Source organism: Eschrichtius robustus, chromosome 15 (genome assembly GCF_028021215.1).
Source record: "Eschrichtius robustus isolate mEscRob2 chromosome 15, mEscRob2.pri, whole genome shotgun sequence".
Taxonomy (NCBI): Eukaryota; Metazoa; Chordata; class Mammalia; order Artiodactyla; family Eschrichtiidae; genus Eschrichtius; species Eschrichtius robustus.
In genome coordinates, this window is record NC_090838.1 from 52,028,443 (window position 1) to 52,054,061 (window position 25,619).

A 25,619-nucleotide genomic window follows, 5' to 3' on the forward strand; every position below is an offset into this window, starting at 1 on the left:
ATTTTTTTATTTTTTATTTATTTTTTATTTTTATTTTTGGCTGCTTTGGGTCTTTGTTGCTGTGCGCAGGCTTTCTCTAGTTGCGGCGAGCAGGGGCTACTCTTTCATTGTGGTGTGCAGGCTTCTCATTGCGGTGGCTTCTCTTGTTGCGGAGCACGGGCTGTAGGCACGTGGGCTTCAGTAGTTGTGGCACACGGGCTCAGTAGTTGTGGCTCACAGGATTAGTTGCTCTGCGGCATGTGGGATGTGGGATCTTCCTGAACCCGTGTCCCCTGCATTGGCAGGCGGATTCTTAACCACTGCACCACCAGGGAAGCCCCTCTCCAGCATTTATTGTTTGTAGATTTTTTGATGATGGCCATTCTGACCAGTGTGAGGTGATACCTCATGGTAGTTTTGATTTGCATTTCTCTAATGATTAGTGATGTTGAGCCTCCTTTCATGTGTTTGTTGGCAATCTGTATATCTTTTTTGGAGAAATGTCTATTTAGGTCTTCTGCCCATTTTTGGATTGGGTTGTTTTTTTGATATTGAGCTGCATGAGCTGCTTGTATATTTTGGAGATTAATCCTTTGTCAGTTGCTTCATTGGCAAATATTCTCTCCCATTCTGAGGGTTATCTTTTTGTCTTGTTTATGGTTTCCTTGCTATGCAATAGCTTTGAAGTTTCATTAGGTTCCATTTGTTTATTTTTGTTTCCATTTCTCTAGGAGGTGGGTCAAAAAGGATCTTGCTGTGATTTATGTCACAGAGTGTTCTGCCTATGTTTTCCTCTAAGAGTTTTATAGTGTCTGGCCTTACATTTAGGTCTTTAATCCATTTTGAGTTTAATTTTGTGTATGGTGTTAGGGAGTGTTCCAATTTCATTCTGAAAGTCATTCTTGACACCTTCTTCTCAACCTTATATACACGAATTTTCAAATACTGCAGACCCTGTCTATGAACAAATCATTAATCCATCCAACTCTCTCCATCAACACTGCTACAACCTTGGTACAAGCCACCAGTAACTGTTGCCCAGACCTTAGTAATAGCTTTTCTTAAAGTTTTAAGGGGGAAACAAACTAAAGAGACAATGTATCATGAAGCTTCCAGGAAGTCCAAAATAATAGCTAAGAAACATTCATTCTAATATAGAATGAATTCTAGTCCTTTTTTCTAATAGTAAGTGACATATTTTTAAATGAAAGTGACTAACTAATATCTGAGGGCCTTAAAACAATAAAAAAGATAAGTGTCCCAGGGTTTGGAGCTGCGGGGACCGTGAAGGGTGGTGCTCTCTATTTGCTCCATGTTTGCAAGTGCTCCGTAGGATGAGACCTGAGCCAAATCTGGTGTTCATCAGTAGCATCACTGTTCTAAGAAATACATGATAAGGAGGACATCTTTGACCCAAAGATCCTCCAGGGCTCTCTGCCCAAATCCATTGCTGTTGTGGGTTGAATTGTGTACCTCCAAAAGATATATTGAAGTCCTAACCCACAGTACCAATGAGTGTGATCTTACTCAGAAATAGGGTCGATGCAAATATATTTAGTTAAGATGAGGTCATACTGAATTAGGGTATGACTGGTGTCCTTATAAGAAGAGAAGAAACACAAACAAAGATACAGAGGGAAGAGAGCCATATGAAGATAAAGTCAGGGTTTGGAGTTATGCTGCCCCAAGCCAAGGAACACGTAGGGCTACCAGAAGCTAGAGGAGGCAAAGAAGTATCTTCCCTCAGAGCCTTTGGAGGGAGCATGGCTCTACAACAGGTTGATTTCAGATTTCTGGCCTCTAGAACTGTGAGATAATAAGTTCTGCTGTTTTAAGCTACCCAGTTTGTGGTACCTTGTTACAGAAGCCCTAGGAAGCTAATACGCCAGCCTTTAGGAACTTAGTCCTCTAGAGCAGGGGTTGGCAAACTGACTCACTGACTTTTTATTTGGCCCATGAGCTAAGAACTTTTTTTTTTCAGAGGTACAATTTGCAATCAATTTGAGGATAGGAAACATTAACTTTGAACCTCAATAAGTGAAATGTTGTCTCCTAAAAAAGAATTCCATTTTTCTCATTAGCAGACCTGTATTACAAAAAAAAATACTCAATTATTATTATATTTTTAATATCATCATTTTGAAATGTGCAGAAATTTGTTTTCTCTCTTATTATATGAATCCTTACATAATATTTATGGTTTTGCCTCCTGGCCCGCAAAGCCTAAAATATTTTCTATCTGGCCTTTCACAGAAAAAGTTGGCTAAACTCTGCCCTAGAGGAATCTCAGCATCAACTTCTCATTTAGCCAAGGAAATTTCTAAGCATCAGTGAAAACATTTTTTTTAAATATTTATTTATTTATTTATTTATTTGGCTGGCTGCGTCGGGTCTTAGTTGCGGTGCATGGGCTTATCTCTAGTTGAGGCAAGCGGGCTCCAGAGTGCGTGGGCTTAGTTGCCCTGCGGCATGTGGGATCTTAGTTTCCCGACCAGAGATCGAACCCGCATCCCCGTCATTGGAAGGCAGATTCTGAAGCACTGGACCATCAGGGAAGTTCCAAAAACATTTTAATTATGATAAAGAAGCTTGATTTTTATCTGTTTTCATCTGACATAAACGTTTTTCCCTTGTTATTTTTTTTATAACAGCTTTATTGAGATATAACTCACACAACATACAATTCACCCACTTAGAGTGTACAGTTCAATGGTTTTTAGTATATTCACAGTTTTGCAATCATCACCACAATCAATTTTGGAGCATTTTCAGCACCCCATAAAGAAATTTCGTACTCATTGTACCCATTAGCAATTAGCCCCCATGTCCCACTAGCCCCACACCCTCCAGCCCTAGACAAGCATTAATCTACTTTCTGTGTCTACGGATTTGGACATTTCATACACACTTTCCATGTTACTTTTCTACATTTGCTTTGGTTGATCTTAATTTTTATTCATTTTCTTTCAATCCTTTAAACCAAGAATAAGAAGAATTAAGACCAGAGGTGTGAGCCATAAAAAGCTTTTACTTCTCTGACATCCATCTTTCCCATCTTGATATTTAGCTCACACATATGGTCCCACTGGCTACATGTCCCATGTAGACTAAAAGTGTCCTGGACTTTATCCTACAGAAACGTTACATGACTGAATGTCCTGAGGTCAGGAAACTGGAACTCAGTCCACAGAGTTCCTAAACCTCCAGCTTGTAGCTTTTTGAGCTGCTGAATTGTGACAAGTCAGGAATCACCCCAAATATCTGTCATAGTTTGTTGATAATATGAATCTCTGAAATAGGAAGAAAAAGTGGTAAAAAAGAAAGTTACTTACACAAATTGCCTTTGAGAAATACAACATAATCTTTAAACATTTCATGTTTACCTGAAGTTCTTTCAGAGTCAAGGTTTTTTAAAAAATATTACTTGGCCTCACCAATTAATTATTTGCTTTAATTATCAGTAACAGATCCTCTGACTGGAAACCACCAGTTCACCTTGCTCGTTATAGTAATTAGCTATAATGACTTCTAATGGTCCTAGAGTTTTTTCCTCACTTATTAAAGAGCCATAGCATTTAAATCACCTCATCTATTGTTCCGGCTATCTACTGCTGCATAACAAACTACCCCAAAGCTCACTGGCTTAAAATGACAACAATCATTTTATTATCTCTCGTGGTTTCTGTGGGTCAAGAATTCAGGAAGAGCTCCACTGGGTGGTTCTGCCTTAGGTTCTGCAGTTGAAGCCATTCAGTGGCAGGAGCTGGAAGAGTAAGCACTGGGAGAGCTTGGGCTGGCTGAGCATCTCTCTCCATTTCAGAAGGCCTCTCCATATGGTCTGTCTGCATGGGTTAGCTTGTGCTTCCTCATAGCATGGTGTCTCAGGGTGGTACTGCTTCTTACACAGTAGTTCATGTTTCTAATGAAGGGCCCAGCAAACCAGGTAGACTCTGTACCACCTTTTATGACCTACCCTGGGAAGTCACATAATATCACTTCTGCCACAGTTTACTGGTCAACCAGTCACTCAGGTTTAGCCCAGATTCAGAGAGGGGCCACAGAATTCACCTCTTTATGGGAGGTCAAAGAATTTGCAGAAAGTTCTTAAAGCTGTCATTATCTATGCAGAAGACATTTTTTGGCTTATGCAATAATTACTCCAGTGAGAGACATTATTTCTCTCTTCCTTTTACTTCCTTGGGTTTTTTTTCCTTCTTTCACAATCCCCTTAAAATGTTTCCAATTTAAAGATTTCAGCTCCACATACTTTGCTTGGTACTTTTGTGTTCTGTAGATAGACTAATTCTTGCGCCAGACCCAAATATTTCTGGCTGTTCTGTTCTACTCTGCCTACTTCCTGTTTGGTTGACTTTTATTTCCTGTACTCTCTGTCAAGGGCTTTGTCAAAATTGTAAACTTCCATTTTGGCCTAGGCACTGTGTTCTATTTCTGAATCTGCCAGTGGTCTTGAGCAATAGTATGCATACAGTAACTGCAAGTTTAATACCGGAAGTGAAAATTAAAATACTATGTCTTAACTTAATATACATAGAATTAAATACCCACTTTAAGGAAATACATATTTTAGTGGAGACCATTTTCCAGGAGATCAGACCTCAAAGAGTCAGCTCACCTTCTCAGAGGTGAACTGCTTTGAGCCATTGGTTGGACCATCAACGATCCAGCCCCAAAGATCTTATTTCCAAGGGATTACAAGGCTAGCTAGAATTCCTTTTTTTAGAGACAGTTCTATAGCTCTTAAATTGTTTTGGGCTGCAAACAACGGGAACCTCAACTCAACTGGCTTAAACCATAAGAGAATGGTTTAAGCAGCTAACCATGTCATCAAAAACTCAGATTCCCTCTAAATCTTTCTACTGTAACATCTTCAGTATGTCGGCTTTATTTTTAACTCACGGTCTTAAAATGGCTTCTATAGTTCACTTGTCACTCGCAGACACAGCAAAGTCCAGTAAATTCCTAGATGTCTCTTTTTATTATGAATGAAAAAAATTATTCCAGAATCTCCCTAGCAAATTTCCCATCTTGTTACATTGCTCAGAAATGTATCATTTACCCATTCCTAAACCACTCTGTGGCTCAAGAATGGGATTACCATGATTGGCTTAAAGATGCACTTGGCATATATAGCACAGCGAATTACCCAAACAAAATCAAGATTCTGACAAAAAGGGGGAAGAGAAGAAAGAATGACAGATGGGGAGCCTTCTAATATTTGGATTTAATGTAATACAAAGGGAGAAATTCCCCTCCCATGGAGTTCCTAGATCATTGAATGGAACCACAATTAATACAGTTGCTCAAAGCAGAAACCTGGCAGTTCTCTTTACCTATGTCTCCCAATAATCTATTCCCCAAAGCCACTGTCTTAATTCAAGCACGTATCTTCTCTCCCCTCCATTGTTACAATTATTTTCCTTACTGGTCACCTGCCTCTAGTCTTCCACTTCCCTTAATCCATCTTCCACATTGTTGAGAGGCTGAGCTTTCTCTCATGGATTATCAGGGTATTCTCAGTGGAGCGCAAATGCTAAAAATGGAGTGACTTTCTCTGTCCACTTCCTCCACATGAGTTGGTGAAATGTATTTTGTGGCTGCGATATATGAAACAGTTCTGGTGCAAGGGTGTTCAAGAGACAGGTGAGGAAGCAACAGAGATGGGATGGCATTTGTTGCTATCATCAGCCTAATGATGGTATGGAGTCACAGAAGGGGTTAGAGCCGAAAGATAAAGATACTGTATTCATAGTAGATTCTGTGAGACTTTTAGGCACAAGCAGTCTTTTGTGAGTCCCAGGTGACTGTGATACAGTGTTGGACAGAAGGGAAGGTTTTCTGAGCTCAGCAAAGCAGGAAAGAATATTTCATGATCTATTGTACTCTGTCCCTCCTATTTCAGTGATATACCAAGATCATATCAAAAGTCTAAGGCAACATGGATGGACCTAGAGATTACCATACCAAGTGAAGTAAGTCAGAAGGAGAAAGACAAATACCATATGATATCACTTATATGTGGAATATAAATATGGCACAAATGAGCCTATCTATGAAACAGAAACAGAGTCACAGACATAGAGAACATACTTGTGGTTACCAAGGTGGACGGGGGGTGGGGGAGGGATGGACCGGGAGTTAGGAGTTAGTAGATGCAAACTATTATATATAGAATGGATGGATAACAAGGTCCTACTGTATAGCACAGGGAACTATATTCAATATCCTGGGATAAACCATAATGGAAAAGAATATAGAAAAGAATGTATATATGTGTATAACTGAGACATTTTGCTGTAAGCAAAAATTAACACAACATTGTAAATCAACTATTCATCAATAAAAATAAATAAATTTTTAAAAGTCTAAGGCAAAAAACATACACAAAATATACCCAGTAATATGAAAGAAAACTTTATGATTTTTAATATTGATCTATAATGTTTAATAAGTACTAAATAAAAATAAATGTGTCTATGTTTACTATGAAAATGAAAAAGTTCCTTCTGGAATATCCAAAATTAGGTTTAAAATAGTTTGAACCTCATTAGAGATTTTGATAGTTTGCTGTAAATATTAGATTAAATATTAATAATAAATTATTATTAGATGAAAATTATGCTTTCTTCAATCTCAGTCGTTAGATAACAAAATACAAGTCTTTCTTATGCAATAATTTAAAAAGCCCAACCTTCTGCTCATAATTTCCTATTTTTCCAACCTTCCCACTCCATGGTCACACAAAATCTGTTTTTTAACCTCAATAAGACCTACAAACCTTGGAACTATTCCCAGTTTGCTAGGACATCCATTTTCCAGCCAGCTTCCTTCCTTAAAGAGCTTAGTAAAAAAAACTGTGTAGCAACACAAGACAATGTGGATGGTATAAATATCAAGTGGAAAAAAAAAGGCTATCAAATTTTATGTATGCATAGTATTCATTGCTGTAGCTATATAAATTATGTAATAAAAGTTATCTGAGGATATACTCCAAACCATTACTCTTGGATAATTTTTTCCCAGGGTTGGAGGTAAAGTCGTTTTAACTGATTCTCATTTTCTCTGCTTCAATTTTTTACCATAATCAAGTAATAGCAGAAGAAATAAATCAAAGCCTGCATATGAAAAAGTCCTGGAAGGAAACACATACACACACTCACACATACACATAGGTGATATCTATATTAGTAAGATAGAATTATAGGCCATTTTTCTTCTTTTCTACAACTTTCTTTAATGTTATATATAAAATTTTTTTTTTGGCCGCACTGCGCAGCATGCGGGATCTTAGTTCCCCGACCAGGGATCAAACCCACGCCCCCTACAGTAGAGGCGCAGAGTCTTAACCACTGGACTGACAAAGAAGTCCCCTATATGTATAATTTTGATGGAATTTAAAAATAAAAATTTTAGCAAAAATTTAAGTACTTTGCATATTATTGAATAATTTAACTGGTTGGCTCAACTTGCTTCTATGATATTAATCCATGATTTTGGTATTTGTCTTAATATAATCACTATTATGCCTCTCTGCAGGCATGGTTACTTACCTCTTTGGAGAGGGAGAGTTGAAGCCTTGTGTGTGTGTGTCTCTCTCTCTCTTTTTATCTATCTATCTATCTATCTATCTATCTATCTATTTATTTATGGCTGTGTTGGGTCTTCGTTTCTGTGCGAGGGCTTTCTCTAGTTGTGGCAAGTGGGGGCCACTCTTCATCGCGGTGCACGGGCCTCTCATTATCGCGGCCTCTCTTGTTGGGGAGCACAGGCTCCAGACGCGCAGGCTCAGTAATTGCGGCTCACGGGCCTAATTGCTCCGCGGCATGTGGGATCTTCCCACACCAGGGCTCGAACCCGTGTCCCCTGCATTGGCAGGCAGATTCTCAACCACTGCGCCACCAGGGAAGCCCCTCTCTTTCTTTTTTAATAGTATCTCATGCCCAGTGGTAATAAATTGTTACTCATATCAGTACTGGACTGATGCAATGTATAACAATTTATATTTCATTAGATATTCACTGAGCATCTCAATACTCAGGGCACTGTACTGACCACTGTAGGGAATAAACGATGAATATGAGTTTTACTTTTCCCATGGAGTTCAATTGAGGACTTTTGGGAAAACAGCATGAGGGTCTTCTTTTTTTTTAATTGAGGTATAGTTGATGTACAATATTATATAATGAGAGTCTTAAAAGATACAGAGCCTGTGAATGCTAAGTACTCCATATGTTAGCATTTTTATTAGTAAGATTATGGCTGCTAAAAAATTTTTTTATATTGCTTTATATCTTAGATCAGATTTGGAAATGCAATGTGACATACAGGACAAAGACCCAAACTATTAGTTTGGAAGTCTAGTTTCAAGTTCCAACTCAGCAACTAACTAGCTGTATGACATGGGCATAGTACTAAAATTTTCTGTCCCTCAGTTTTTTCATGTGTAAAACGGGTTCCTTTCAACCTTAAAATTTAACTATCCTCTGTTGAGACATATCAGAAACATCATATGACTTTAAGGTGATGATGACTTTATTACCAGTTCTGAAAAATGCTAATTCTAAATCTCTGCAAGTAATTTTTGGATCACATGCTTGTGAAACAACAGCTATTATTACTACTATTACAGAAACCAAGTTAGTATACTATGTCACACTTCCAAGCAGTGCTATACACATAAAACTAGCATATATAGAACTATAGGGCCTACACAATGTAAAGATTAAAGAGAGAGGTATTTTATAAATGGATGTTTTATGACTGCTTTTTAGAGTTTTCACATACTAAGATTTCATTTCTCTGGGTGTTCACAAATCTCACGTTTCAGTTCCTTAAATGAAAATAGGTGAGTGGGGAGGGTTCCTCAGAGCTATGGTTCTTACTTTAGGGACTGGTGTTAGTTAGGAGGGAGAGCAGGCAAAACTGATGATGGCAGGATCTGGGTTTGCTGCCACACTCCAAACGATTTATGCATTTTTGAAGTTAATCTACATATTTCCATTTTCCTGACAGCAATTCCTGCAGTATCAGCAGTTTTCCAGATTAGAAATCTGGGACTTTTCTTTGACTTCTGGTTCTTCTTAATTCCCTATATCCAGTTGGTCACCAAGGCTTATTACTTTTTTTTGTAATACCTCTTGTTTTCCTTCCTCTTCTTTTTTTACTTCATTTCCACATTCACCATCCTGGTCTGTTTCAGACTCATATTTGTTTCACTGCAATAACCGCTTAACGGAGCCTTTTTTTTTTTTTAATAAATTTATTTATTTAATTTTTGGCTGCGTTGGGTCTTCGTTGCTGCAAGCGGGCTTTCTCTAGTTGCGGTGAGCAGGGGCTACTCTTCCTTGCGGTGCGTGGGCTTCTCATTGCGGTGGCTTCTCTTGTTGCGGAGCACGGGCTCTAGGCGCGTGGGCTTCAGCAGTCGTGGCTCGCGGGCTCTAGAGAGCAGGCTCAGTAGTTGTGGCGCACAGGCTTAGTTGCTCCGCGGCATGTGGGATCTTCCTGGTCCAGGGCTTGAACCCGTGTCCCCTGCATTGACAGGTGGATTCTTAACCACTACGCCACCAGGGAAGCCCTAATGAAGGCTTTATATGCTACCAGTGTGATTTTCCTGAAACACTGCTCCCATCACAGCACTCTCTAGTTTAAGAACTTGGAATATTTCTCTAATGCCTATGAGACAAAACTAAACTACTCCTCCTGGCATTCTAACCCCTCCATTACCAGGTTTTAACCTTATTTCCCTCTGTTTCCTAACACATACTCATATTAGTTATTGTAATGCTAGCTGCTATAACAAAGAGATCCAAATGCAATGGATGAGAAAAGAGAGAAATTCATTTCTCAATTTAATGTCTGAGTTCCAGGATGCTCCATGCAATCACACAGGTTCCTTCCATCTTGTTTCTCGATCCTAACCTCTAGGACATCATCCTCAATATTAGAACTGAATCTGGATGACAGGACATGTCATTAGCTTGAGGGAAGGCAAAAAAAAAAAAAGAAGCAGGCTAAACATCTGAAAGGCTCTGCCTACGAATGGGTGGGCATATATTTCTACCCAAGGGAAGCTGGGAGATAGAGTGTAGTTGGGCAACATATATCAAGCTACAATTAATATAGATAAAGAAGAAAAGTCAGCTAGCACTGTCTGCTGCACACACTCTGCTTCAATTGTCCTGGTCTCTCCAACATGCAGTTTTTCTTTCTTTCTCTCCTTCCCTTCTCTCCACTTAGCCAAATGACATCCACCCTACTTAAGCATTACCTCCTGTCAGTATTGCAGCCATTTTCAAAGAATGCTTCAGTATGCTGAAGAAAGTGGAAATGGTTCCAGGACTGTTCAAAACTGATAGTCCTCATTTTTTTATGACGTGTTTTTCCCTTTAATTTTGTCTTTTACAACCTCTTAATCCACAGAAGCGGATTTTGGAGGTCTCAAACAATGCCCACATAGGAAGTAAGTAAACAGGAGAGTAGCAGTGAAGAGTTCTGGTAAAATCCACTCCTAACAGCTGAGTCCGGCCATTGCAACTGTATGTCCTGACTGGTAGTATTCGAACTGGGACTAGTGTGTAGTCTTTTGTTTTTTTTTTTTTAATTTATTTATTTATTTTTGGCTGTGTTGGGTCTTCGTTGCTATGCACGGGCTTTCTCTAGTTGAGGTGAGCGGGGGTCGCTCTTCATCGCAGTGTGTGGGCTTCTCATTGCGGTGGCCCCTCCTGTTCTGGAGCACGGGCTCTAGGCATGCGGGCCTCAGCAGCTGCAGCACGCAGGCTCAGTAGTTGTGGCTCGCGGGCTCTAGAGCGCAGGCTCAGTAGTCGTGGCACACGGGCTCAGTAGTTGTGGCTTGTGGGCTCTAGAGCGCAGGCTCAGTAGCTGTGGCTCACGGGCTCCGTTGCTCCACGGCATGTGGGATCCCCCCAGACCAGGGCCCAAACCCATGTCCCCTGCATTGGCAGGCGGACTCTCAACCACTGCACCACCAGGGAAGCCCCAGTGTGTAGTCTTGATAAGGCTTAATTTCTTGTAAAATATCCTTGTGGCCTAAATTGATGTAAAATATCTGCATAAACTATGGATAAAAGTGGTATCAAAGAGAAGCAATGCGGTCATGTTCATCTAAAATTCTCTAAGAGACACACTGAATCTGATAAACAGGATCATTCTGGTTATTAGAGAAGTGTAAAAATAACTGCTTAGGCACGTTAAAGTATTGAGAGAGAAGTGTACCACTGTCTACAATCCAAGGTCTGTGTCGTTTGCAAAGCCAGGGCCCTTAGTTATGTATGGAATGGGGATAATTCAACAGACTTTTTTCACAGCCTCCATTAAATATTATTCAAGACTCTCTCACTCTTGGGGTAGTCAATACCAAATATAGATTCCAGGGCCCTTCTCCTACCCACTGAATCAGAATTTCTGGGAGTGGGGCCAAAGAATCTGTATTCCCAACAAGCTCCCCATGTGATTCTTCTGACAACCAAAATTCAAGAACCACTGTTCCAAACCACTGGGGATATTTTGGAAATCTATGACCAAATAGTCCACACCACTGGCATTTACTGCAGGAGTGGTCAGGAATGCTAGATGCTAGATGTCCTGCAAAGGACAGTGCAGCATGGCTAAGGATTGTCCACCATCCTCATGACTTACCTACGTTTCACCAGAAATTCACGTTCATGTAGATGAACAGTCTATTATAATAATATAAGCCTAGATCACCACTCCATTTTACATATAAACACAAAATATTTTTTGCATGGTTTTAACAGAAACTGAATTTCCCAGTAATACAACTACAGTTGTCCCTCAGTATCCAAAAGGGATTGGTTCTAGGACCCCCACAGATACCAAAAATCCTTGGGTGCTCAAGTGTCTTACATAAAATGGCATTGTATTTGCATATAACCTACAGCACATCCTCCCTATATACCTTAAATCGTCTCTAAATTACTTATAATACCTAATACAATGTAAATGCTATGTAAATAGTTGTAAATACAATGTAAGTGCTATGTAAATAGTTGCTAGTGACAGCAAATTCCAGTTTTGCTTTCTGGAACTTTCTGGAATTTTTTTCCCAAATATTTTCAATCTGTGGTTGTTCGAATCTGTAGATGTGGAACCCATGGATACAGAGGGCTGACTGTACTGTGTAAATCAAGAGAAGATTGTTTTATTAGAAAACTTTTTAAAAGTTGAAAAATCGTTAACTGTGACAGCTTACCAATACAACATATCAGTTTCAGGCTGCATTTGTAGCCTGTGATTCTACGTATAGGTGCAAACATTTGAAAACTTCATTATATCTTTTTTTAAAATTAATTAATTAATTTTTGACTGCACTGGGTCTTCGTTGCTGCATGCAGGCTTTCTCTAGTGTGGCGAGTGGGGGCTACTCTTCCTTGTGGTGCGCGGGCTTCTCATTGCGGTGGCTTCTCTTGTTGCGGAGCACGGGCTCTAGGCACGTGGGCTTCAGTAGAGTTGTGGCACGTGAGCTCAGTAGTTATGGCTCACGGGTTCTAGAGCACAGGCTCAGTAGTTGTGGCTCATGGGCTTAGCTGCTCCACGGCATGTGGGATCTTCCCGACCAAGGCTCGAACCCGTGTCCCCTGTACTGGCAGGCGGATTCTTAACCACTGCGCCACCAGGGAAGCCCCATTATGTCTTTTAATGTAGTCATGCCCAAGCATTTACATATCAAAGTCAATATTATTTTTTATAAATGACTTTTTAATTTCACCTCGATATTGCTATTACGGCATTATTTTTGTTTGAAAACATACATGGAAGGTAGATTATACATATGATTTTCACTTCAGGGGAGTAAAGAGGATGTTATAAATATCTGTTATAAAACAGTGGACACTGATCTGGTAAGGCAGAGAACCACTGCTCTTGATACTAAAGAACATATCTTAAACATTTTAAATCTTGCTGTTGAAAGAATAAAAAAGACACTTGGCATCAAACTGAATAGATGTAGTTATAACGAAGTTTTAGAATTAGATCAACTGTAGGCTCAGAAGAGCTATCCAAATGCAAGGTGTATGATATATAGCACACTAAAGACCAGACATGGTAGGATGTTCAATAACCCAACCAGGTCTGAGAAACAAAGGTGCTGATCTCTAGACAGGATAATTCATTCAACAAATATTGAACATCTGCTATGTGCCAGCCATCTGGAATAAGATTTCCTGCTTTCAAGGATTTTACAGTTTAGTAAGGGAGCCAGGCACATGACCAGATAACTGTAATTCAGTGTGGTAAACCGGCTGATAGATAATATGCTGGCTATTATGTTGTCCAGAGAAGAAAGAGCCTATCTGGCCAGGGGAATCTGTAAAGGCTTCCTGTAAACTGAGTCTTAAAGGATGAGGAGGAATGAACCAAGTGAAGAAATGGGGGGGGGGGGGGAGGTACAAACTATTACGTGTAAGATAGGCTCAAGGATGTATTGTACAACACAGGGAATATAACCAATATTTTATAATAAATGTAAATGGAAAGTAAACTCTCAAAATTGTATAAAAATTTTTTTAATGTATTACACTGTGAAAAAAATTTTAAAATAAAATGAAAAAAGAGTACAAAAAAAAAAAAAGAAGTGTGTGTTAGGACACGGAGAGGAGGGAGGTGGTGAGCAGGGTCTCAAGGTAGGGCTGTGCTGGTTGTGTGGCCCTGGTGGGGAAAGGTATTCAAAAATCTTTTCAAATATTTTTAAAAATTGAGATATAACATACATAAAGTAAACAAATCTTTATACACCAGTACAGCTCAATTAACTTGTAAATATATGTAACCCATGTCAAAGATAAACAAAGCCAGACACTAGTTAGAGTGATAAAGACGGATTCTATTCAGTTCAGTAGGGAAGACAGCCCAGTGTAAACTGACTTCAACTTTCATTTGTGCAGAGGTAACTGGGCATTTTCAAGGGAGAATGAGGGAATAGGGAAGGAAATGAGCAGCATGAGGGAAGTGGAAATTTATAAAAAAGTGGGAAGGGGAGTTGGTCAGTATATTTAAGCCATGCAGGTTTGTTAACTGGCACTTATGGAAGTGAGGCTCCCACCCTCCCACAGAGACTGGGAGATAGAGGTCCTGACTTTAGGTGTTGACTGGAATAAACAGTAAATTCTTTTGGCAACCTTGAGTTTTCTCAAGCAGGAACCGATGGGGGCTGAAGTTGTCATCTTAGGGATGTGGCCTTGAGCTATCAGAAAATTTGCTAGTGTTATTCAAGTCTCTTGGCAAGAGAGGATTGGCAGAATCATTTGTGCCGAGAGTCTTCAGTTGTTATAGGCCAAGGTTGAGGCCTAGTTGAGAAGAGGGCTCAGAGGAGCCTGACAAGAGTTTGGTCAAGGAGAGAGCCTTTCTCACTCACCACCCAGATCAAGATATGGAACATTTCTAGCAACTCAGAAGGCTCCCTCAGGGCCATTTCTCGTCAATTTCCATCCTTAAAGATACCAAATATTTTGCTGTCCATCACAATAACTAGTTTTATCTGTTTTTGAACTTGATATAGATGGATTCATACAGTATATACTCTATTGTATATGACTTTTCAACTTATAAGATCCACCCACATTGTTATGTGGCAATAGTACATTCTTTTTCATAACTGGGGAGAAATCTGTATTACGAATATAGTGCAGTTTATTTATCCATTCTGCTGATGAACATTTTAGTTGCCTTCCTATTGTTGGATAATACAAATAAAGGTTCCCTTAAATATTCTTATCTGTCTTTTAGTAGATACAAGCACTTATTTCTGTTTGGAATATACCCAAGAATAGTACTGCTGGATCATTGGGTATTTATATTTTAGGTTTAATAGATACTGCCAATTTTCCAAGGTTGTTGTACCAATTTATATTCCTACAAAAAATTTTAAGAGAATTCCATATCCCCACCAACACTTGGTATTATCCTTTTATTTTTAGTCATCTGATGAGGTGTAGCATTATTTTATTGTTTTTTTAACACATATTTTCCTGCTGACTAGTGATTCTGAGCATCTTTTTATATGCTTATTAGTCATTTGGCTATCCTCCTTTGTAAAGTGCCTATTTGAGTCTTTTGCCCACTTAAAAAAATTGAGCTACCTATCTTTTTTTTATTGATTTGTAAAGTGGATATGAGTGTACCAGTTGGGTACTCTGGGAAGCAGATGCCAATATGAAATGAGCAATGCAAGAGATTTATCGGGGTAACACCTACGAAAGACAAAGGGGAGAGAAAGAAGCAGTAGATAGGGAAAGTTCAGATGCAGGTCTGACACTTGTGAAAAGAAAGGGGGAAGGAAGGAAGAAGTGGACAGGAATAGAATTAGATTGGGGTGCGTCTATGATAAAGTCTCAGCCAGCCGCATGGGGAGCTCTGACACAAAGAATGCCCACAGAGAAGTCCTGTGCTGGCCAGAGATAGCAAGCCTTTGTACCACCACTGTCCTTATAACTGGCTAGGTGCTTCCAATGAAACACACGGCCTTGGCTTGAAAGCTGAGGTAGACCCTCTTGAGAAGGGAGATCTGAGCAGAGTATCTTCAGGGATACCATAGAGTTCTTTATCAGATGTATGTATTGCAAGTATCTTCTCCCAGTATGTGGCTTGCCTCTTCATTATCTTAGTGGCATTTCTAGTTAATTTTAATTAAGTCCAATTTATCTATCTTTTCTTTGCTAGTTAGCACTTTTTGTGTAATGTTCAGCAAGTCTTTGCTTATCCCAAGGTTATGAAGGTATTCTCCTATGTTTTCTTCTAGAAGGTTAATTATTTTACTTTTCACATGGAGGTCTATGATCCATTTAAAATAATATTTTAGGTACGGTATAAGTTTGGGGTCAGGTTTCATTATTTTCCATATAGATGACAAATTTGTCCCAGCACCAGTTAATGAAAAGACCTCCTTTTCCCCCACAGAACTGCAGTGGAGACTGTTGTAACAAGTGACTGTATATGTATGGGTCTGTTTCTGGATTTTCTAATCTAGCCCATTGTTCTATTTGTCTAAAACTATGCCAATATCACACTATCTTAATTTCTGTAGTTTTATAATAAATTTGGCTATCTGGTAAGGTACATTCTCCATCTTCATTTTTCAATATTGGCTTGGCTATTCTAGGACTTTGGTATTCCTAGATATATTTAAAAATTACCTTGTCAATTCCAACAAAAAATATGTTTTGTTTTTTTTTTTCCTATTTTTCAAAGACAGTTGTAATGCCATGGGGAAAATGCTCATGATGTTAAAATGAAAAAAGCAAGATACAGTACCATATATGCAGCATGATCTCAACTATGAAATAATTTTAATATTTATACATTGAAAAACAAAGACTGGAAGAAAATGCACCAAACATTTAACTGCAGTTATCTCTGTATTGTGGGAAAACAAGATACTGAATTTTTTACTTTTTGGAAATTTTCAAATTTTCCAAGAAATTAGTATTTATAAATCAGAAAACTAGTAAAAAAGAATTAAACTTAAATGTTAAACTGCTTCACAACTAACTACCAATGGATTATTAAGGAAGTACTAGGTGAGTAAACTGGCTTTGAGGCATGGCTACATGGACTTTTTCACCTCAATGGAAAAAATGTCCAAGAAAATTTTATTGCAAATTCATGACAGTTTTGTATTATTAATGTTGGAAGCTTTAGTTAAGTTTTACCCACAGAAACTTCAGTTGCTAATATCTAATCTTAATATACAGAAAATGCCAACTTTTCATCAAAAATTTAATGCTATCTTAATTGCCTTAATTTGCTCAGAGGCTGGTCTGAACAAAGGGTATAATTTTAAAATTCCAGCCTTCCGAAGAGTTTCAATTAAAGAAGATTTGAAATAATCAATTTTAAGCAATTAAGAGATGAGATTTGCTTTTGGTGCACTGATCTCTTACATCTTAATTTCCAAATAAGTTTTTAAAACATTTTACTGTTCAATAACTATTGACAGTTCTATTATTTCAGGAAGATGCAGAATGCAACATTCAACAAACATTTATTAAGAATCTACTGTGTTCCACACATTGTGCTAGGAGTGTGGGCAAAAGGAAGAAAAGGGATTCTGAAAGGTGGTTGGATATAAATCCCCCACAGGTCAGTTCTAATTAATTCTGTACAACAGAAAATTGCCACGAAGTTTCTTTCATACTGTACCATTGGTTTAAAAGCACTTAACCTAAGTATTTGTGTGGCTGTCAACGTTTGTTTCTATATATTTAGCTTTATCAATGGAAGGAATGAAGAGTGACAGAAAAGGGGAGAGACACAGAACCAAGCACAAATAATCAAATTTCTTCTTAAAGGTACAGATCTCAATTTTATCAGGAAGATTTGTTCTCACCAAAATTTGGGAACTTCTCTACTACACACAGGCCAAAGAATGTTCTGACAAAATAGCAAAAGCTACAAAACCTGTGCTCAAAGGAGAAAGAAAATCCTATTGGTCCATGCTGCCTAAAATCACAGCTTTCCAAAACTCTATCTAGGCGAAGAAGGGATCCATTTTATGACAAATTAGGAATCTGCCTTACATTTTTTTCTAAGTAAAAATTCCTACCTGACCTTACACCCCTAAATATGATATCAAATGAATGCATTTTTCTTATACGGCCCTATACTCAGTCTCTCCAGATCCAAGAATCTTGTCAAGCAACTTAATGATTTAAGAGACTAAGGATCACCCCATATACCAGAAAAAGACTTTGTTAGACCAAAAAGAGAAGCCAGATATGGAGCCTATTAACTCCTGAAGCGATGGCACTGTGCCTCAATGTGATTGCCTAGGATTACATGCTTCAAACTGTCTAATAATGCAATTCTATTAGTCTAGAAACTCCCTGAGAGATTATGTGATTCATCTTTGTATCACCTGCCCTTATCACTACTAGCCTCTAATAAATAGAATGCTTGGCTGTTTACTGTGTTCAGTAAATGTTGGGTAATAGGAAAGGCTACAGAATGACAAGATACATTTGTATTTTTAAATGATCACACCTTCTACAGAACGATTTTAATTGCAGAAATCAGAACTCATAACACCACATATGCTGGGTTTTTGATTGGGACCCATTAAATCTATAGATTAGTTTGGAGAGAACTGACATTTAAACAATACTGAGTCTTTCAAACCACAAACATGGCATGTCTGTGGGAAGGAGCATTCTAGGCAGAAAGGAAAGCATGAACAGGGCAGAAAGACAAGAAACGGCATGGCTCATGGAATATGAGAAGCTATGAAGCAGTTCAGTGAGGTGTTAAGTGCAAGGTGTGGAGGGCAGAAGATGAGGCTAAAGAAATGGACAGAGGCCAGATTATGGGGGAACTTGTCAGCCATGTCCAAGTTTGGATCTAAGGCTAATGGATGGCCTTAAAGCACAAGAGTGGTATGGTCTGATGTGCATTTGTCCAGAGGATTCAAGCAGCAATGGGTTTGAATATGATTGAGTGGCTTTCAAATGGGACAAAAGTATAGACAGGCATAATAGTTAGAAGTCCATTCCAGTAGTTCAGGTGAGATACGATGAAGATTTGAACAAGGACAATGGCAGTTAAGATGGAGAAGCAATGGATTCATACTGGACTGGTAAAATCAGCAGGACTTGATGATGGGACATTGTGGGTTAGGCAGGGGATGATTAGAGAGAGAGCCAAAGATGGCTCCCAACTTTCTAACTTGTGTCTGGGTAGATGGTGGTACAAGGAATATGGGAATAAGAGTAAACTTGGAAGAGGAGATGCTGTGTTGGTTGAGTCTGGGATGTCTATGAGTCTCCTAACAGACAACTGGATATACAGGTCTGAAAGCCATGCAAAGATCCAGGCTGGATATATGGTCCTAGGACCACAGGTAAAATCATGGGAATGGGTGACATCACCCAGGGAATGTGTGTGAGCTGAGAAGTACTTAACATCCCTCCCTCATATTCCCATTCAGACTTAAATTTTCCAAGGTTTTTGTCTTCTTTTTCAAAAATAAACCCATTGATATCCCCTGGGTTAAAAACCACACAAGAAATACTGTGTACTGGTCTGACATTATATTTATGACCACAAATTTCAAATGATCATTCAGTACAGCCAGACACATCTAATGTTCCACTCTCACAGACTGCATTTTCAGCTTCTCCTCTTGCTTGTTGCCCTCCACTCTCAGCTGAACATAACCTCATACTTCACTGAAAAAAAAAATGCAATTTGACTGACTACTTACTTCATCTCTATACCACCAGGTCTACCAGGTTCTACTTTCCTTCTTGTTACCACAGAGGAAGTGTCCCCATTCCAATCTATGGCCAATCCTATAACCTGTGCTTTAGATTTCATTCTTTCTCCTTCACTCATTACTCCCTTCCTCTCAATCATCACCCATTTCTCCTTCACTAGTGAGTCAGTCTTATCTTTTACAAACATGCCTTAATCTGACCCTCTATAAACAAAACAAAACTGCAGTACCAGAGACTGCTAGTGATTACTCATATCCAATTTCTTCTCTACTTCTACAGCACATATTTAAATTCCATTTCTCAAATTGTATTTCTCAGCCCCCTTGTGGAGGCCATACGGAAAACAGACTGTGACCAGAAGGAATGTATTCCACTTTCAGGTCTGGCGCATAAAAATCTCCCATTCGTGGGCTTCCCTGGTGGCACAGTGGTTGAGAATCCGCCTGCCAATGCAGGGGACACGGGTTCGAGCCCTGGTCTGGGAGGATCCACATGCCGCGGAGCAACTGGGCCCGTGAGCTACAGCTACTGAGCCTGCGCGTCTGGAGCCTGTGCTCCGCAACAAGAGAGGCCGCGATAGAGAGGCCGCGGTAGTGAGAGGCCCGCGCACCGCGATGAAGAGTGGCCCCCGCTTGCTGCAACTAGAGAAAGCCCTCGCACAGAAACGAAGGCCCAACGCAGCCAAAAACAAATTAAAAAAAAAAAAAAAATCTCCCATTCGTGATTCTCTACCCTCTTTCCTTTTCCAAGATGACTTTCAAATCCACATGTTGGTGCTACAAGATAGAAGGCATCTAGGCTCCTGTATTACTTCTGGAAGAAAGCCACTCAACTCACATTGGACTGTGACTCAAGTGATAAATAACCTTTGTGTTAACCTGTTGAGATGGAGGTTGTAGCGACAGCCCTTAGCCTAAGACAACCCCACATCCCCCTCCAGCTATTGCCCCATTTGTTTCCTTTAACAGTCTTCAAAGAGTTGTATATACTTATCCTTTCCATCATTCTCTTCTCAACCTCCTCCAGTTCAGCTTTCATTCCCACCATTCCACTGACATGGCTCTCATCAAGATGACCTTCATCTCGCCAAATCCAAGGTCATTTCTTTATTCTCATCTTTTGCAGTCTCTCAGCATCATTTAACACAGCTGACCACTTCCATTCTTTTTGAAACAGTCTCTTGGTTTTCCTCTTCTTTCACTGGCAGCCCCTTCTTTTCTACCAGCCTTCCTGGGTTCTTTTTAATTTTTTTTCTCTGTGCTCCTTTTTTTTTTTTTTTTTTTAATGAAATGCTGCTGACTCACACATCTTTATTTCTACCTTTGACCTCGTCCCTTAGCTTAGTTCTATATATTCAACTACCTACTCAGATATCTAATAGGCACCTGTAACTTAACAAGTCTAAAACACAACTCCTGGTTTTCCCTCTCAAACCTTTCTCTCACCAGCCTTCCCTTTTACCTTGTTGCTCAGACCAAAAATGTGAGTTATCCCTGATTCCTTTTTTTCTCCTTCCATCTGCATCCAATCCATCAGCAAGTCCTTCAGGCTCTGACACCCAAATCTTACTGAATATGACCCTTTTTCACCATCTCCTCTGCTAAAACATAAGTCCAAACCACTTTTACTTCTCCCTTGGACGACTGCAACAGCCTCTCTGCCACTCTGCTTTCACTCCTGCCCCTGGTTAGCATACAGTGCCCCTAGCAGTTTAATACATCAGCCAGAGTAAGCATCTCGAAATGTAATCATAAATCAATCACGTGCTTAAAACTCTCCAGTAGGTTCCTGTGTGCACCTGGAATAAAATCCATCCTCCTTACCATGGCCTACAAAGCCCTACGTGATCTGGCCCCTGCTTATCTCTTCAACCTCATTCAGTTTGGTTTGGTCCCTCTGGTGTTTCAGTCCCTCACATAAGCTCTTTCCTGCCTCAAGGACTTTGTACTTGGTGTTCCTCGCACCGGAATGCTCTTTCCCTGAATCTTTCTGTGGATGTCTCTTTCTTATTTCTCAGGACTCCGCTCAAATGTCACCTCCTCAGAGTATCCCTCTCCCTCAGTCACTTTCTATCCCATTACCTCATTTTCTTGACAGCAATAAAGAAACAAAATAGTTTAATAATAGTATTTTAGATGATCTTATTTGCTAACACGCTTGATGTCTTTCATGTGAGACAGAGCTGTGTGAAGGCAGAGACTTTGTCTTTTTTTTTTTAATTGAGGAACAGCTGATTATCTTGTTGTTAGTGTTCGTGCCACAATTTAAAGAGCACCTGGCACAGAATATATATTTGTTGGACTGAATAAATAGTATCAAAAACTGTAAGCCCTTGAGGAATAGTACCATGTGTTACATTATAATCCCTACCAACTAGCTGCCAATCATCTTTACAGTAATAAACTATTTTCCCCCCACATAAGTCCGAAAAAAAATAAAAGCCACTACTCACATTTGTTGTTGTTTTTAGTCCATCCATCACCTTGTCTTGTAATCTTCCTTTTTTCCTAATTAAGTTTATCCTGCACAAGTGAAATATTTTCACTTTTCAGATGTGGACTGGATCTTTGAAAAAAGGGTTCAGCAAGTTTCTAAAATAGTGAAAGGATTTTCAAAAAAGCCTTTAAAAAGGTGAGATAATATAAATCTATAGCTTATTCATACGACAAATAAAAATAGCCCTGGAAATAAATACAAACATGCCATCCTATTAGTGAGGAGGTTTAAATAAGCGAGTCTTTGAAAAATAAAAATAAAATGAATTCAAAATTCTGTAGTGTGACTAAATCTCATAAGATCCAGCTTGTGATTTCATAGATTGGAGTGGTTTTAGGACTAGTTTGGGGTCCTGCAACTGGGACAGATTCTGTTTGGCCCAGAACTCTTCAGTAAGCAAACATTATTGTGTCCTATTAAGAAGCACCTAAAACCAATCAATTTCTGGAGGTGAAATATAAACAAATACACACAAAATATTTTCCACTCCTATTCGTCTCTCATCCTCCTGTTGGATTCTTAAACATTTATGCTTAGTTCATTCATATAGTTCTCACATTTGGGGTTGTAAGGGTAAATACAAGTCTAAAATAATTAAATTTAAAAATGTGCCTGGTGCCAAAAAGAACAAAGAACATTACCCCCTCTCTTTTCATTTAGCAATTCTTTGAGAAAAACAGAAGCTATAAATGATTTCTCTCTTTGAGATGTATGTACACCTTTGAAAAAGCTAAACAAGCTTCTTGCCAGTTTTGCACCCCCTTAGGATCTTTCTTGGGGGCCTTTGAACTATCTCTTTGAAATGTGAATATCAAGGAGGATGGTGCCCCATCTCTCTGTCTCTGTGGGAGTTTAAACCTTGGCTTTTGGCTCCAAGATGTAACTTCCTATTTTTTTTCCTTGGGAGAAGGACAACAGGTAGGTAATTGATTGCATCTGTCTGATTACATAAACGAGTGAGATTTCTTCTCTTTGCAATCTCTTTAGTGCATCACAGTATGGTTTAATGCTTATTCTATAATAAGACTGTTTCATTCTTTTCTACTTTTCTATATTTTGTGGAGAGGATGTTTTGGGCGTGGCAGGAGAGTTTATTTTTAATTAATTCCCCAACTGGGTCCTCCAGTTTTGGCACTTGTACGGCTGATACTTCCCACTGCCCCTCCATACTTATTTTACGCAGTAAAGGATAGTGGAAAGAGCATGGAGCTTTTGGAGTCAGAAAACCCTGAGTTTAAACTGTTCTTTTTTTTTTTTTAGTAGCATTCTGAGGTATGAACAAGTTACTTAACTTCTCTGAACCCTGACTGCCTCATCTATAAAATGAGGATAATAATACATTATAAGGTAACTAAACTGACACAAAGAAGGTTCCTTACACATGAAGGAAACAAAGTTAACTTAGATTCCTTTAGCATACTAAACTTTCGTCCTCCTTTCCACGTGGGTAACTCTGTCAAACCCCAAGGCAGTGTCCCCGTCATTAATCTTGAGCACACTGAGTGATGAGGCAACGAACTCACACTGCAGACCTCACGAGTTTAAAAAGTTTTAGTTTGTAAAGTACGTTAACAGAACAATTGAGATGATGCAAAGGGATAAGATCAGACTGCTGGGGTCCCCGTATGCAAATACCTTAATTACAGGCGCGCAGAGGCCGCTGCAGCTTCCGCACTTCCCCTCGAGGGCGCTCCGGGACGCCCGCGCTGCGCCGCCCGCCGGCGCGGGGGCGGAGATTTGCATGTGCGAAATCAGGAAGAGGGGGAACCACCCAACGAAAACCCCAGCTGTCCTTACCCCAGCCTGGGAGGACGGGCCCCACTTCGCCGCCCGGCCCGCCCCCAAGTGCTCGCGGGCGGCCGGCCCTCTAGACGTCACCGCACCCTCCCACCCGCTCCTGAACTTTAAGCCACGCGCCCAAGAACACCCTGGAGGAGGGGGATTTCTCAGTAGCCGGCGGCTTTCGCACGCTCGGGGCCGTCACCTCCCGGCTCCCAGCGTTCCCTGCGCTCCCGAAGGTCCCGCGCTCGCGCTTCCACGACAAGGTCCCAAGCCCACTGGGGCTCCGGGAGAGCGGGGGGGGGCGGGGCACGGGCGGGGCACGGGCACGGGCGGGGCGGGGCGCGGGCCGCTGAGAGCGGACGCACGCGCGCCGGTCGCAAGACGCTCCGCCCCCGCCCCAGCCCGGGGGAAGCGGCTGCGAGAAGCTTACGTCAGCCGCGGGAAGTTCCCCTCCCGCCGGGCTGTTCGCCTCTCGGGCCGACCTGCCCTCAGCTGTAGCAGCGCTCCGCCTCCTGGCTCCTGCACCCTGGACGGGCAACGCAGGGTGACCGGAGCGCGAGAATTAAGCGGGTGGGAAGGTGTGAGCCGCAAACCCAGAGGAGGGCGGGAAGGAGGAAGAGGAGGCCCCGGGGGTGGTCAGGGGGACTGGGGATCCCGCCGGCAGAGGTCCCTTGGCCGCCTGACTGACTGACGGGCTGATTGACTGCAGCGGCCTCGGGTCCGGACGCTCGGAGCGGGGCGGCGCGGTGAGCAGAGCCATGGCCTCGGGTGAGTGTTCTCGGCGCTGGCTACCGAGGGCCGGGCGCGGGCCTGGCCCTGACGGCGGGGGCGGGGGAGGAGCGCGTCCGAGGCTCTTGCCGCTCAGGGTTTCGGGCGCTCAATTTTGGTTGTGACTCATTCTGTCTTTAAAATCGCCTCTGGCAAACTGTCAACCTTTTTAAAAAGTAAGCTGGTTCAGGGTTTGCGTGCGAAATCACAGTCACGCTCTGTAGTTTGATGCCATTATAATAGCCGGAGCCTTAGAGTTTCCCAAAGACTTGGTTTTTGGATTAGGGAAGTAATAAGAATCTAAATAAAGGAGGACGAAGATTTCCCGTATTTAAAAATTGATTTAAATTGAAATGGTGGTTTTACGTTTTAGAACAGGAGCGAGGAACCTTCCGACCTCAGGAGAGGTCTATCTTTTTTAGTTTAATTTCATCAGTTGCCAAGAGGTGATCGCTGTCGTGCTGACAGTTGGACAAAATGCGGTGCGGCTTTAAAAATCACCAGTGGTATTTTAACAGGTCTTAAGTGGAAATGTTGCTTCAACAAAGTGGATCATTTTTACTGTAAAGTGCGTACTTTCTAATTTATGGAACAGAAGTCGAGTTTTGTTTTGTTTTCCTTTGTTGGAAAGAAGGGGAAAAGAGGATTTTTAGAATTCCTGTGCTTTAAAATATGAGTAAGAATGAAAACAACTTTCTGTCACTTATGTGAATACTTATTTTTTGTCAATAAATGCGTGGATCTCTTGCTTTGGGGGAAACCAGTTTACCAAGAAACTGCTTAAAGGGTTAGGGAGGGAGCCTCACATCCAGCCATGGTTCAGGTCTGCCTGTAATCTAAGGGAAGTAAATCAGGTAGACTGCATTCGAGTGGGACCTTTACAGAAGTCTGGAAAGGTTTATGGGGGCACTTCCCCGGCAGAGGGAGCAGCGTGAGCAGAGGCTGAGGGACCTAAAAGTGTGGATTAACCTTGTGCTAGGAGGCTAAAGAGGGAGGCTTGTTTATGCTTGACCCGCATCCTCCCAACTCCCTGGTTCAGTGACCCTCAGTAGAAGGCTGATGAGTAGCGGAGAAGAGGAAGTAGAAAGCATAAAGGACTTTTTTTTTTAAAGGGTTGAGCAGAACAAAGCCATAGCTAGTGCTGTAGGCTGAAAAGGAAATTGGGGTGGTTCACATGACATTTGATTTCAGTTTGTCTGTGGTTTTCATGTGAGAATACAAATGTAGTTTAAAATATTTCAACTTTCTCTTTAGCCACCTAAGTGACCCTAAACTTTCAGATAATCTTGTAAATTCATAAATTCAAACCGTGTTTAGATTAAAAGTGCAAAG

The 25,619-nt window shown here is 40.5% G+C and overlaps 1 protein-coding gene and 1 long non-coding RNA gene across 5 annotated transcripts in view; one reads left to right on the top strand and one right to left on the bottom strand.

The window, feature by feature from the left end:
- Window positions 1-23,610, bottom strand: part of LOC137777987 (uncharacterized) — a 78,829-nt gene extending 55,219 nt beyond the window's left edge. The window contains exons 1-3 of one of the 3 annotated variants that reach the window (XR_011076695.1): window positions 23,373-23,610; window positions 21,694-21,832; window positions 2,638-3,269 (exon numbers count right to left, since the gene is read on the bottom strand). This is a non-coding gene — a long non-coding RNA (uncharacterized lncRNA). Of the gene's footprint in view, window positions 1-2,637; window positions 3,270-9,279; window positions 9,526-21,693; window positions 21,833-23,372 lie in introns of those variants that run through there. The other 2 variants (XR_011076696.1, XR_011076694.1) reach the window with 2 other exon arrangements.
- The window catches only part of REL (REL proto-oncogene, NF-kB subunit), a 40,135-nt gene continuing 38,064 nt past the window's right edge, over window positions 23,549-25,619 (top strand). Inside the window, exons 1-2 of one of the 2 annotated variants that reach the window (XM_068564985.1) lie at window positions 23,549-23,782; window positions 24,229-24,287. In XM_068564985.1, coding sequence (XP_068421086.1) covers window positions 24,278-24,287 — 10 coding nt within the window. In that variant the 5' untranslated portion in view covers window positions 23,549-23,782; window positions 24,229-24,277. Of the gene's footprint in view, window positions 23,783-23,919; window positions 24,288-25,619 lie in introns of those variants that run through there. The other variant, XM_068564983.1, reaches the window with a different exon arrangement.